Genomic DNA, 15,335 nt, shown 5'->3' on the forward strand with positions numbered 1-15,335 from the left:
TTGGTTCGCTTGAGACATGCAAACACATGTTTCTCACTATAAAATCAGCTGTTTTGGTTATACTTTACTTACTTTAATTGACTATGACCGAACATTTGTTCCACTAGCCTAACGTAGAATATCGTTCCAAGCACCTCGATCTTCTGCGCTCATTTCATAATCTCTGACACCAAAATTCGAGGTGTATCCCACCACTTGATCTTTCCATTGGGCTTTCGGTCCCCCGTCCCCGTTTACCACCGTGTTTCCCTTCAAAAGATTGTTTGCTGGAGCTTCTTCATCCATTCTGACAACATGATCTAACCAACACAGTCGTCGTACTCGATACGTGTAACTATGCTGTCGTCATCATACAACTCGTGGTTCATACGAAGCCTATATTCTCCATTAACTCAAACTGGTCCATATGTTTTACGAAGAATCTTTCTCTCAAACACTCCAAGTACTGTCTCACAGGTACCAATGCCTCAGAACTATGTAACAACATGGGTAGTATCAGTCTCTTGTATAGTGTAATCTTCGTCGGGCGAGAGGTGGCCTTGTTTTTAAACTGCCTACTTAATCCAAAGTAGCATCTGTTAAAAAATTTTAAATAATAGAAAGTATAAATAATATGAAAACAAAACAAAAAATTAAAATAATAAAAAAATAAAAATTATTATATAATTGTGTCTTTTTTTCCTTTCCTCTCTTATAATAATCATTTTCTTTAAGTCTGAAGAATTTTGTTTAGTTTATGACTACGTTATATATATATATTGGGTTGCCCAAAAAGTAATTGCGGATTTTTTAAAAGAAAGTAAATGCATTTTTAATAAAACTTAGTTTAATCAAATATACTTTTTTTACACTTTTTTTCTAAAGCAAGCTAAAAGTAACAGCTGATAAATGACAGATGAAAGCATGCAATTACAGAATCACAAGCTGTGAAAAAATTTGTCAACGCCGACTATATGAAAAATCCGCAATTACTTTTTGGGCAACCCAATATATATATATCATACAAATGTATAATAGATTTATACTTTCTTCAATATTAATAATAACAAATAACCCTATTAATGCATTCTTGAGCTATAAGTGTATGATTTAAATTTTAAAATTCCAATAAAATTTGTTTAAGCATCTAAAAACAATCACATGAACTTTCTTTCTCCTAATGAATGACTTTAAAGAATGGTTAATGATGTAGGACGGATATAAACGTTGAAATAAGTCAAGTGAATATTAGAAAGAATATATTGAAAATTTTCAGAAAAAAATTGCCCAGGATGTTGTCGAATAATTGCGAAAAGATTTGTATAACGAAAATGTTCTTGAAAAAAAAAAATAACTATTTTAAAAGGAACAAGTAAGAGCGTGTTAAGTTCGGCTGGGCCGAACCTTGTATACCTGCCACCGCGCGGTATCTCTTTTTAGGCAAACAAAGAATATTGAATAAGAACTGTTATGCTATTGGAGCTATATCAAGTTATAGTCCGATTCGGATCATAAATGAATGCAGAACATTGTAGAATTCATTGTGTAATATTTCAGTTCATTCGGGTAAGAATTGCGCTTTGTAGGGGCCCAAGAAGCAAAATCGGGAGATCGGTTTATATGGGAGCTGTATCAAGCTATTGATCGATTCAGACTATATTAGACACGTATGTTGAAAGTCATGAGAGAAGCCGTTGTACAAAATTTCTGCCAAATCGGATGAGAATTGCGCCCTCTAGAGGGTCAAGAAATCAAGATCCCAGATCGGTTTATATGTCAGCTATATTAGGTTATGTACCGATTTGCGCCATACTTAGCACAGTTGTTGGAAGTCATAACAAAACATCTCAGGCCGGGCCGAACTTTGGATACCCACCACCTCGGGTATATATATAAACCACCTTTTTTTCAAAATCTGGTGAAAAATGCATACCTTATGCCCCATAGCAGCTATATCGAAATATGTTCCGATTTGAACCAAATACTAATAAGTACAAGTCATTGTTCAATTGTGTATAACAAAATATTTAACTTTTTAGCAGCTATATCAAAAAATAAGTCGATCTGAACCATATACGACACGGATGTCGAAAAGCCTAGCATAAGTCACTGTGTCAAATTTCAGTGAAATCGGATTATAAATGCGCCTTTTATGGGGCCAAGATTTTAAATAGAGATATCGGTCTATATGGCAGCATATCCAAATCTGGACCGATTTGGGCCAAATTGAAGAAGATTGTCGAAAGCCTATATTCTCCATTAACTCAAACTGGTCCATATGTTTTACGAAGAACATTTCTCTCAAACACTCCAAGTACTGTCTCATAGGTACCAATGCCTCAGAACCATGTAACAACATGGGTAGTATTAGTCACTTGTATAGTGTAATCTTCGTCGGGCGAGAGGTGGCCTTGTTTCTAAACTGCCTACTTAATCCAAAGTAGCATCTGTAGCGCCTTTTATGGGGCCAAGATTTTAAATAGAGATATCGGTCTATATGGCAGCATATCCAAATCTGGACCGATTTGGGCCAAATTGAAGAAGATTGTCCAAAGGCCCAACACAACTCACTGTCCCAAATTTCGCCGAAATCGGACAATAAGTGCGCCTTTTATGGCCCCAAAAACTTGAATCGAGAGATAGGTCTATATGGCAGCTATATGGAAATCATGATCGATGTAGGCTAAATTGCAGAAATATGTCGATGGGCCTAACACAACTCACTGTCCCAAATTTCGGCGAAATCTGACAATAAATGCGCCTTTTATGGGCCTAAGACCCTAAATCGAGAGATCGGTCTATTTGGGGGCTATATCAAGATATAGTCCGATATAGCCCATCTTCGAACTTAACCTTAACCTTATGGACAAAAAAAGAATCTGTGCAAAGTTTCAGCTCAATATCTCTATTTTTAAAGACTGTAGCGTGATTTCAACAGACAGACAGACGGACATGGCTAGATCGTCTTAGATTTTTACGCTGATCAAGAATATATATGCAAATGGAATGACAAAATGAATATTCCCCAATCTTTCGGTGGTGGGTATAAAAACAAAAATTGATTGTGGAATCTATTGATCGCACCAATGCAAATCAATGTGGGGACTGTATTAGTTGGGGTTTGTGGGGGAGACACCAGATGTGCTTGCCTTTATTTAACTGTAAGAAGATGTTGTGCCAGTGGATTGTCATAATTTCTGGATGGGTGAGAAATTATGGAAACGAGACAAATAAAATAAAAGAACCAAAGAGAGTATTGTTGAGTGTGGGTTTTATTCTTCAGTTGAAGACGTCTGACTTTTAATGTTAATTAGCTCACCAAGAAACTTAAAAAATAATTCACAATTAAAATAGGGGTTTGTTCTTCAATGATTTTTAAACTTTAAATTCAAGGCTGATATTCAAATGTTATTAAAGATAAAGTTAAATGCAATTGCATTTAAAAATAAGAACAAGTCTTAACTCTTGCTTTAGACAACAAGTTCACGTGGTAAATAAATGTTCTAGAAATATAATTTCGAAAGGAGAAAAGGCTGATCGATAGAAGGTTATTAATATCTATCCAATACTTATGGTATGACAAGCAATTGCTAAAGCCAATATTGTTATATGGTATCCATTACCATACAAAGTATACAACTACTCCAAAACAAAATCTTAAATGAAATAGTTACTGCCCTCTGGTATATAAGAAACTATGACCTAAAAATACATACTGCAAGAGAGGAACAAATTCAGCATATAAAAGAAAACTACGAGAAAAGGATTGACAATCACAAAAATCCGGAGACACCAAAACATGTGGAAGCAAATATAACCCCATTTACTAATAGCAAATTTTAGAATGTTATACAACTTAATCTACTGCTCTATACATATATCCAAGACACTGCTCCAACCATTGTTTTATGAATTCTTCAACATTCTCTTTTAGGAAGTTTGCCAAATAAGATTACATTATTACTTCAACTTAAGAAAAAATATCAAAAGTTAAAGACATGGCGCAATCTCCTACTCCCTCATTCTATTGCCGGCTCTGTGTAAAAAGCTGCAATGATGACCAACAGAACCTCTATGATGAGACAGGTCAAGCTAACGAGAATCGTGATTTAGTGGGCAAATATTTTACCAACACAGTGAGTCTCCACCCAATGAATGAATGATGACTTCCCAATATATCTTCAATGCTTTCAGATGTTGAATATGGAATGGGAGAAACGACTTCAATATATCTGTGGGAAATGTTGGCAGCATATCTCGAAGTTTCAACAATTCCAGGCGTCCATTATTGAGGCGCAGAAGGAACAACGTTTGAATAGGGAAAAGGCAAAAGAAGTTGATGAACTAAAGTTAAAGCCTGAGCTGAATTTAAACATAAATCAGCAGGAACTGAAGTTGCATATAACTAAGCGATTAGGCGCTAACACTGAAGATTTAATCAATCCTACAGCCCTTGCATTTGCTATAAAAACTGAAGAACCTTTGGATCTCAACAATGACTATAAAGATATGTCGTCTCAGGAAGGGCAGCAACATTTCACCCATGAAGAAATATCTCTGATGTCCCACATGTCCAGTAGAAAAGAAAGTCAATACTTGATGGATGACAATGAATCCAATGAAGATTATAGTTCGAATGAGGACATGCCCTTATCATCTTTCCGTCAGACCAGTCTTTCCTCTTCAGATAAAAAAGTTAAAAAAATTGGTACAAAAAAGTCTGCAGAGGAGTTTGATGCACAGGTGGCTTTGTGGCGATCCTCCTTGGAATGTGACATTTGTCATCAGCTGGTGGCCAGCTATTCCCAATTGAAGGAACATTTTAGCAAATACCATGCTTCAGAAGATTGTTACCTCATGTGTTGCCAATTGAGGCTGGAAACTCGTTACGATATTGACAGACACATATACTATCATAATGCCCCGCAGCAGCTTAAATGTGAGACCTGTTGCAAGGCTTACCGTTGGATGAAAACTTTAAGAAGCCACAATAGAATCGTACACCCCAGCAAGGGAGGAGTGGTACTGCGCGAACAATTTGCTGCCCAAAAAGGCGAGAAGACGCATGGCTGCTCCCTTTGTCCCCTAGCATTCACCTGGCGATCGAGTTTCTATGCGCACCTGAAAAAAGATCATCCCCAGGAATGGCAAAAGATTCAAAACGAGGAGCTAGAAAGGAAGTTTGAATGTGGGTATTGGCGAGAAACTCGAGGAAATTGTTTGGTGTATATTTGCATTTATTGTTTCAAAGAGTATGACAAGCGGATTTCCGTATACAGACATATCAGGCGAATTCACGGAAGCGTTAGACCGAAGAAGCCCAAAAAGGAATTTCGCACGGAAACTCGGCGAGACCTAAAGGTCTATGTATGCAATCATTGTGCCACAGAGTATGAAGATTTAGATTCTATGTACCATCATCTTAACCAATATCATAAAATCGATGGCTCATTAGCAGAGAAGGCATCAACGATTTCCGAATCCCCCGTACCAGCTAAGAAAGTCGAGATAAAGCCTAAGTTGGATATAAATCAGCAGGAAGTGCAACTGAAGTGGCATAATGTCATGGGATTAAGTGCCAGCAGTGAAAATTTGATTAAACCTAAGGCTCTTACCTTTGATATAAAGTCTGAAGAACCCTTGGATCTAAACAGTAATTGTGAGGGGATGTCATTTCAAGTCCAACACGAGTTAACGGATGAAGAAACGTCCTACCTGTCCAGTAGAAACCATAATAATGACGTTGTATCCAATGATGATTACAGCCCAAAGGAAGTCCTGCCTCTATCATCTTCAAATAAAAAACTTCCTGCTGCAAAAAGGTCTGTAGAGGAGTTTGATGAACTCGTTGCTTTGTGGCGTTTCTCCTTGGAATGTGAAATTTGTCATCAGCTGGTGCCCAGCTATTCCCAGTTGCAGGAACATTTTAGCAAAAACCATACTTCAGTGAATTGTTACCTCATGTGTTGCCATTTGAGACTGGAAACTCGTTTCGATATTGACAGACACATACGCTATCATAATGCCCCGCAACAGCTAAAATGTGAGTCTTGTTGCAAGTCTTACGGTTCGGAAAAACAGTTAAAAGTACACAAAAGACAAGTCCACACCAGCAAGGGTGGAGATAAAAATGCCAAATCTAAAGACATCAAGAAGCTGGAAGGGAAATATCGTTGCTGCAAGTGTTCCAAGGACTTTGCAAGCGAAAAACATTTGCATGTACACAATCAAAATGTCCATAAACCTAAGAATTTGGAATGTAACTTGTGTGAAAAATCGTTTAGGCGTCCAGCGTCACTGCGCGATCATTTGGCTGGCCACAGAGGCGAGAAGATGCACACATGCTTTTTTTGCCCCAAGGCATATACCTGGCGACATCATTGCTGCCAACATATGAGAAAATCTCATACCAAGGAATGGCAGAAGATGCAAAAGAAGGAGGTCCAAAGAGAACCTAAATATGGGTATCGGTGTGAGACTCAAGGAGGGAGTAAGCTTTTTGTTTGCATTTATTGCTTCAAGGAGTATGACAATCGGCGTTCAATATACTATCATGTTAAGCGGTGTCAAATATATAATACCCCAGTGGAGCCCAAAAAGGGATATCGGATTGAAGCCCGCGGAAAGAGTAAAGTCCATGTGTGCTTATATTGTGCCAAGGAGTATGCAAAGCGACATTCCATGTATCAACATCTTAACCAATGTCATAGAGACGATGGCCCTTTAGCGGAGGTGCAGGCATCAATGATTTCTGAACTCCCCAAACCAGCTGAAAATGTCGAGATAAAACCTGAGTTGAATAAAAATCCAGAGGAATCACAACAGAATTGTCACAATGCCACTAGCAGTGAAAATGTAGTCAAACCTAAAGCCTTTACATTTGATATTAAGACCGAAGAGCCTTGGGATCTCAACAATGATTATAAAAGGATGTCACCTCAAGGCCTAGACCAATTAACGGATGAAGAAATATCTCTGATGTCTTACATGTCCAGTAGAAACGAAAATACTTACTTAAAGAATGACGATGCATCCATTGAAAATTATGGCGCGAATGATGACATCTCCCTATCACCATTGGGCCAGACCAAACTTCCTGCTTCAAAAATGTCTGTAGAGGAGTTTGATGAGCTGGTAGCTTTGTGGCGTTCCTGCTTGAAATGTGAAATTTGCCATCAGCTGGTGGCCAGCTATTCCCAGTTGAAGGAACATTTTGGCGAGAACCATGCTTCAGAAGGTTGTTACCTCATGTGTTGCCAATTGAGGCTGGAAACTCGTTTTGATATTGACAGACACATGTACTATCATAATGCCCCGCAGCAACTTAGATGTGATGCCTGTTGCAAGGCTTTCCGTTTGGAGAAACATTTAAGAGATCACAAAAGACAATTCCACACCAGCAAGGGCGCAGACAAAATTGCTAAAGACATGCAGAGGTTGCAAGGAGAACATCCCATCATGAAACGGTATCGGCGAGAAATTCGAGGCGAATCTATGGTCTATGTTTGCCTTTATTGTTCCTCGGAGTATGACAAGCAGAATTCCATATACGGTCATCTCAAGCATTGTCAAAGAGACTATGATGGAGAAATAAAGCCTATAAAGGGGTTTCGGCTTGAAATTCGGGAAGAGGGTAAGGTCTTTGTTTGCATTTATTGTTCCAAGGATTTTAAAAACCGAATTTCCATGCTCAATCATACCAGTGAGTGTCGAAGAGGCAAGGCACAAACGAAACCTAAAGAAGGATATCGGCGAGAGACTCGGGGAGAGAGTAGGGTCTATGTTTGCAATTATTGTTCAAAAGCTTTTAAAATGCGGTTAGCCATGTACAAGCATATCAAGCGATGTCTCGAGCACGTTATGCCAATAAAGCCCAGAAAGGGTTATAGGCAAGAAGTTCGGGAAGGGGATAGTATGGTCTATGTTTGCATTTTTTGTTCCAAGGAATATGCAAATCGGCAATCCATGTACTATCATCTCTACAATATCCATAGAGATGAAACATCTTTAGCGAAGCAGTCACCAATAATTTCTGAACTGGCAGTGCCGAAGGCAACTGAAGTCAGCAACATAACAACAAATGGTGACAGCTTTAATGAGCTAAGCAAAGAAGAAGAAAGAAAAAAAGAGGATTCATTGATGACAGAGTTAAAAGATGAAAATGTAACAAAGACTAATGTGAAGAACGAACAACTTTCAATAAACACAAACGCCTTGGGAAATGAGGAAAAGAATGAAAATGAATGAATGAACCAGAATTTGAAGATGCCACTGGGGAAAGTGAAGTAGTTGTAAAATTCCAAGTAGAATTAATTGAGCTTTAAGCAAAAACTTAAGACCTTAATTGAAATACTAAAGAAAAATAAATAAAAGAAAAACAAAATAAAAAAAATTTATAGTTTCACTAAGCCAACATTTTCCTGTTCAAATTCCTTACAAAATGACTTTTGTTCACTTGAGACATGCAAACACATGTTTTCTCACTATAAAATCAGCTGATATTGATAGACCTGTTCAGTAAAAGCCATCCAAACAGCTGTTTCGTACTATATTTTCAGCTGGCTTTGATAAATAAAAAAATGTTCTAGAAATATAATATCGAAAGGTGAAAAGGCTGGTCGATAGAAGATCATTAATATCTATCCAATACTTATGGTATGACAAGCAATTGTTAAAGCCAATATTGTTATATGGCATCCATTACCATACAAAGTATACAACTACTCCAAAACAAAATCTTAAATGAAATAGTTACTGCCCTCTGCGATATAAGAAACTATGACCTAAAAATACATACTGCAAAAGAGGAACAAATTCAGCATATAAAAGAAAACTATGAGAAAAGGCTTGACCATGAGAAAAATTCGGAGACACGAAACATGTGGAAGTAAATATAATCCGAACTATAGGAACTGGAAGGCGTTTTCCTTCTCTTGTGTTTAAGCTACAATTACTTAATCTACTGCTTTATATACTCGTATATTCAAGACACTGCTCCAACCATTGTTTTATGAATTCTTCAAAATTCTCTTTTAGGAAGTTTGCCAAAAATACAGATTACGTTATTACTTCAACTTAAGAATAAATATCAAAAATTTAAGTTATGTTGAAATCTCCTACTCCCTCATACAATTGCCGGCTCTGTGCAAAAAGCTGCAATGATGATCAACACAGCCTCTATGATGAGACAGGTCAAGCTAACGCGAATCATGATCTAGTGGGAAAATATTTTATCAACGCAGTGAGTCTCCTCTCTGATACACCCAATGATGACTTCCAAATATATCTTCAATGCTTTCAGATGTTGAATATGGAATGGGAGAGACGTCTTCAATACGTCTGTGGGAAATGTTGGCAGCACATCTCGGGATTTCATCAATTTCAGGAATCCATTATTGAGGCTCAGAAGGAACAACACCTGAATAGGGAAGTGGCAAAAGAAGTTGAGGATCTAAAGTTAAAGTCTGCGTTGAATTTGAACATAAATCAGCAGGAAGTACAACTGAAGTTGCATAATGCCAAGGGACTAAGCGCTAGCACTGAAGATTTAATCAATCCTACAGCCCTTGCATTTGATATAAAAACTGAAGAAACTTTGGATCTTAACAATGATTATAAAGCGATGTCGTCTCAGGATGGGCAGCACCACTTAACACATGAGGAAATATCTCTGATGTTCCACATGTCCAGTAGGAAAGAAACGACATACTTGATAAATGATAATGAATCCAATGAAGATTATAGCTCGAATGATTATACGCCCTTATCATCTATCCGCCAGACCAGTGTTTCCTCTTCGGATAAAAAAGTTACTGCTACAAAAAAGTCTGCAGAGGAGTTTGATGCACAGGTGGCCTTGTGGCGATCCTCCTTGGAATGTGACATTTGCCATCAGCTGGTGCCCAGCTATTCCCAGTTGAAGGAACATTTTAGCAAATTCCACGCTTCAGAAGTTTCTTACCTCATGTGTTGCCAATTGAGGCTGGAAACGCGTTTCGATATTGAGCAACACATACGCTATCATAATGCCCCGCAGCAGCTAAAATGTGAGACCTGTTGCAAGGCTTACCGTTGGGTGAAAACTTTAAGAAACCACAATAGAATCGTACACACCAGCAAGGGAGGAGAAAAAAATGCTCCAGACAGCAGCGAGAAGTTGGAAGGAAAATATCGTTGCTGCAAGTGCTCAAAGGACTTTCCAAGCGGATACCAATTGGATAGACACAATCAAAATGTCCATAAACCCAAGACTTTGAAATGTAACTTGTGTGAAAAATCGTTTGTGCGTCCAGAAGTACTGCGCGAGCATTTGGCTGGCCACAAAGGCGAGAAGACGTATGTCTGCTCCGTTTGTCCCAAGGCATTCACATGGCGACCTAATTTCTGCATGCACATGAAAAAATATCATCCACAGGAATGGCAGAATGTGCAAAACGAGGAGGCCCAAAGGGAGCCCAAATGTGGTTATTGGCGAGAATTTCAAGGAAATTGTATGGTCTATATTTGCGTTTATTGTTTCAAGGAGTATGACAAGCGGATTTCCATATACAAACATATCAGGCGATGTCATGGAAGCGATGGACCAATAGAGTCTAAAAAGGGGTTTCGGCTTGAAACCCGGGAAAAGAGTAAAGTCCATGTGTGCATTTACTGCTCCAAGGAGTTTGAAAAACGTCACTCCATGTACCTTCATCTTAAGCAATGTCATAGAGGCGGCTCTTTAGCGGCGGAGCGGGCATCAATGATTTCTGAACCCCTCGTTTCAGCTGAGAATGTCGAGATAGAGCCTGAGTGGAATAAAAATCAACAGGAAGTGCAACTGGAGTTGCATAATGCCAAGCGATTAAGGGCTAGCAATGAAGATAGAATCAAACCTACAGCACTTACCTTTGATATAAAGTCTGAAGATCCCTTGGATCTCGACATTGGTGATGAAGCGATGATGTTTCAAGCACTCGACCAGTCAACGGATGAAGAAATGTCTCTGATGTCCCAAATGTCCAGTCAAAAGCAAAATACATCATTGACGCATGGAGATGAATCCAATGAGGATGGTATGTCATCCTCTTTGGGCCAGACCAACTTAACCTATTCAGAAAATAAAGTTCCTTCTACAAAAATATTTGTGGAGGACGAACAGCGCGAGCATGTGGCTGGTCATAAAGGCGAGAAGACGCATGACTGCTCCTTTTGTCCCCAGGCATTCACCTGGCGATCGAGTTTCTATGCGCACGTAAAAAAAGATCATCCCCAGGAATGGCAGGAGATTCAAAACGAGGAGCTCCAAAGCAAGCGTAAATGTGGGTATTGGCGAGAATTTCGAGGAAATTGTTTGGTATATATTTGCATTTATTGTTTCAAAGAGTATGACAAGCGGATTTCCATATACACACATATTAGGCGAAGTCACGGAAGCGTTAGACCAATAATGCCTAAAAGGGAATTTCGCACGGAAACTCGGCTAGACATTAAGGTCTATGTATGCAATCATTGTGCCACAGAGCATGAAAAGTTAGATTCTATGTACCATCATCTTAACCAATATCATAAAATCGATGGCTCTATAGCAGAAAAGGCATCAACGATTTCTGAATCCCAAAAGAAAGTCGAGATAAAGCTTGAGTTGAATAAAAATCAGCAGGAAATTCAACTGAAGTGCCATAATGTCAAGGCAATAAGCGCTCGCAATGAAAATTTGATCAAACCTAAGGCCCGTACTTGTGATATAAAGTCTGAAGAACCCTTGGATCTAAACAGTGACTATGAGGAGATGTCATTTCAAGTCAAAAACCAGTTAATGGATGCAAAAATGTCGTACATGTCCAGTAGAAACTCTAATAATGACGTTGTATCCAATGAGGATTATAGCTTGAATGAAGTTATGCCCCTACCATCATCAGATAAAAAACTTTCTACTACAAAAAGGTCTGTAGAGGAGTTTGATGAAATGGTTGCTATGTGGCGTTCCTCCTTAGAATGTGACATTTGCTATCAGCTGGTGACCAGCTATTCTCAGTTGCAGGAACATTTTAGCAAAAACCATACTTCAGAGATTTGTTACCTCATGTGTTGCCAATTGAGGCTGGAAACTCGTTTCGATATTGACAGACACATACGCTATCATAATGCCCCGCAGCAGCTAAAATGTGAGGCTTGTTGCAAGTCCTACACTTCGGACAAACAGTTAAAAGATCACAAAAGACAAGTCCACACCAGCAAGGGTGGAGATAAAAATGCCAAATCTAAAGACATCGAGAAGTTGGAGGGGAAATATCGTTGCTGCAAGTGCTCCAAGGGCTTTGCAAGCGAAAAACATTTGCATGTACACAATCAAAATGTCCATAAACCTAAGACCTTGGAATGTAACTTTTGTGAAAAATCGTTTAGGCGTCCAGCGTCACTGCGCGATCATTTGGCTGGCCACAGAGGCGAGAAAATGCACGCCTGCTTTTTTTGCCCCAAGGCATATACCTGGCGAGATCATTGCTGCCAACATATGAGCAAATCTCATCCCGACGAATGGAAGAAGATGCAAAAGGAGGAGGTCCAAAGAGAGTCCAAATGTGGGTATCGGCGAGAAACTCGAGGAGAGAGTATGGTCTTTGTTTGCATTTATTGTTTTAAGGAGTATGACAATCGATATTCAATGTACTATCATGCCAAGCGATGTCAAAAATATAATACACCAGTGGAGCCCAAAAAGGGATATCGGCTTGAAGCCCGTGGAAAGAGTAAAGTCCATGTGTGCATTTATTGTGCCAAGGAGTATGAAAAGCGACATTCCATGTACCAGCATCTTAACCAATGTCATAGAGACGATGGCTCTTTAGTGGAGGAGCAGGCATCAATGATTTCTGAATTCACCAAACCAGATGAAAATGTCGAGATAAAACCTGAGTTGAATAAAAATCCAGAGGAATCACAACAGAATTGGCACAATGCCACTAGCAGTGAAAATTTAATCAAACCTAAAGCCTTTACATTTGATATTAAGACCGAAGAGCCTTGGGATCTCAACAATGATTATAAAAGGATGTCACCTCAAGGCCTAGACCAATTAACGGATGAAGAAATATCTCTGATGTCTTACATGTCCAGTAAAAACGAAAATTCTTACTTAAAGAATGACGATGCATCCAATGAAAATTATGGCGCGAATGATGGCATGCCCCTATCATCTTTGGGCCAGACCAAACTTCCTGCTTCAAAAATGTCTGTAGAGGACTTTGATGAGCTGGTAGCTTTGTGGCGTTCCTGCTTGAAATGTGAAATTTGCCATCAGCTGGTGGCCAGCTATTCCCAGTTGAAGGAACATTTTAGCAAATACCATGCTTCAGAAGGTTGTTACCTCATGTGTTGCCAATTGAGGCTGAAAACTTGTTACGATATTGAGCAACACATATACTATCATAATGCCTCGCAGCAGCTGAAATGTGAGGCCTGTTGCAAGGCTTTCCGTTTGGAGAAACATTTAAGAGATCACAAAAGACAATTCCACACCAGCACGGGTGGAGATAAAAATGGTAAAGACATCCAAAGATTGAAAGGAAAATGTCGCATCATGAAAGGGTATCGGCGAGAAATTCGAGGCAAATCTATGGTCTATGTTTGCCTTTATTGTTCCTCGGAGTATGACAAACAGTATTCCATATACGGTCATCTCAAGCATTGTCAAAGAGACTATGATGGGCAAATAAAGCTTAAAAAAGGATTTCGGCTTGAAATTCGGGAAGAGGGTAAGGTCTATGTTTGCATTTTTTGTTACAAGGAGTATGAAAAGCGGATTTCCATCCTCAATCATATCAGGGGATGTCGAAGAGACAATGCACAAACAGATCCTAAAAAAGGATATAGGTTTGAATCACGGGGAGAGAGTATGGTCTATGTTTGCAATTATTGTTCAAAAGAGTTTGAAAAGCGGTTAGCCATGTACAAGCATATCAGGCGATGTCACGCGCACGTTATGCCCATAGAGCCTAGAAAGGGTTATAGGCGAGAAATTCGGGAAGAGGATAGTATGGTCTATGTTTGCATTTTTTGTTCCAAGGAATATGCAAATCGGCAATCCATGTACTATCATCTCTACCATTTCCATAGAGATGAAACATCTTTAGCGAAGCAGACACCAATAATTTCTGAATTGGCAGTGCCGAAGACAACTGAAGTCAGCAACATAACAACAAATGGTGACAGCTTAAATGAGCTAAGCAAAGAAGATGAAGGAGAAAAAGAGTATTCATTGATGACAGAGTTGAAAGATGAAAATGTAACAGAGGCTAATGTGAAGAACGAACAATTTTCAGCTAATACAAATGCCTTGGGGAATGAGGAAAAGAATGAACCTGAGTTTGAAGATGCAGTTATAAAATCCCAAGAAGAATTTATTGAGCTTTAAGCAAAAACTTAAGACCTTAATTAGAATTCTAACGGAAAAAGATAAATAAAACAGAATAATAAAAAAAAAAAACAAAAGAATGTAAATGTTTTAATAAGCCGAATATTTTTGCTCAAAGTCTTTACAAAATGACTTTTGTTGGCTTGAGACATGCAAACACATGTTTCCTCTCTATATAATCAATTGATTTTGATATACCTTCTTTTGGTTTTTAATTTTTGTATTTTTTTTTTGTTTTTTCATTTTTGTAAATTTTGTTTGTGTTTTTTATTTATTTAATTTTTTTTTTTAAATTTTTTATTTTTTTAATTTTTTTTTTAAATTTTTTATTTTCTTAATTTTTTTTGTTTAACTTAGAGCAATGTGTTTTTAAATTGAAATAATTTTACCAAACTTCAGAAGCGCAAAAAACATTTTTTGTAATTGTTTTTGTTCTTGTTATTGTTTTAGTTTTTTAATTGTTTTTTATTTCTTTAATTACTTATTTTTTTAAGTTTTTGTTTCAATTTCCTTTTTAATTTTTTTTTGTTTTTTTTTAATTTTTTTGTTTTCACTATTAATTTTTTTTTTAATAAAAAAAATTTTTTTTCTTTAATTTTTTACTTTTTTATTTTAATTTTTTTTTGTGGTTGGATTATCCAGCTTAGACCAAATTGTTTTTTTTTTTATTTCTTCAAAATGAAATAATTTTTGTGACCAAACTGAGAAGCGTAATTTTTTAAGTTTTTTTTTTTGTAATATTTTATTTTTTACTTTTTTCAATTTTTTTATTTACTTTTCAATATTTTGTTTGTTTTTGGATTAACCAGCCTATTTCTTGAAAATAAAAAAATTACGTGGCCAAACTTAAAAAGCGAAAAAACATATGTTTTTTTCATTTTTTTGTTTAAAATTTTTAAATTATTATATATCTTTTTTAATTTTTTTTAAAATATATCTTTAATATTTTTTTATAATTTTT

General features: G+C 37.5%; 2 protein-coding genes across 2 annotated transcripts in view; both read left to right on the forward strand.

The window, feature by feature from the left end:
• Positions 1–15,335, forward strand: part of LOC106084690 (uncharacterized) — a 163,123-nt gene that overhangs the window by 116,115 nt on the left and 31,673 nt on the right. Inside the window, exons 3-5 of the mRNA XM_059367061.1 lie at positions 4,028–4,115; positions 4,174–7,612; positions 9,081–14,367. Of these exons, the coding sequence (XP_059223044.1) occupies positions 4,028–4,115; positions 4,174–7,612; positions 9,081–14,367 (8,814 nt within the window). The remainder of the gene's footprint in view (positions 1–4,027; positions 4,116–4,173; positions 7,613–9,080; positions 14,368–15,335) is intronic.
• LOC106084711 (zinc finger protein 521-like) lies at positions 4,033–8,765 on the forward strand. The gene has a single exon (XM_013248597.2). The coding sequence runs from the start codon at positions 4,135–4,137 to the stop codon at positions 8,224–8,226; it is 4,092 nt and encodes a 1,363-aa protein (XP_013104051.2). The 5' UTR covers positions 4,033–4,134; the 3' UTR covers positions 8,227–8,765.

This window comes from Stomoxys calcitrans, chromosome 4 (assembly GCF_963082655.1).
Source record: "Stomoxys calcitrans chromosome 4, idStoCalc2.1, whole genome shotgun sequence".
NCBI lineage: Eukaryota > Metazoa > Arthropoda > Insecta > Diptera > Muscidae > Stomoxys > Stomoxys calcitrans.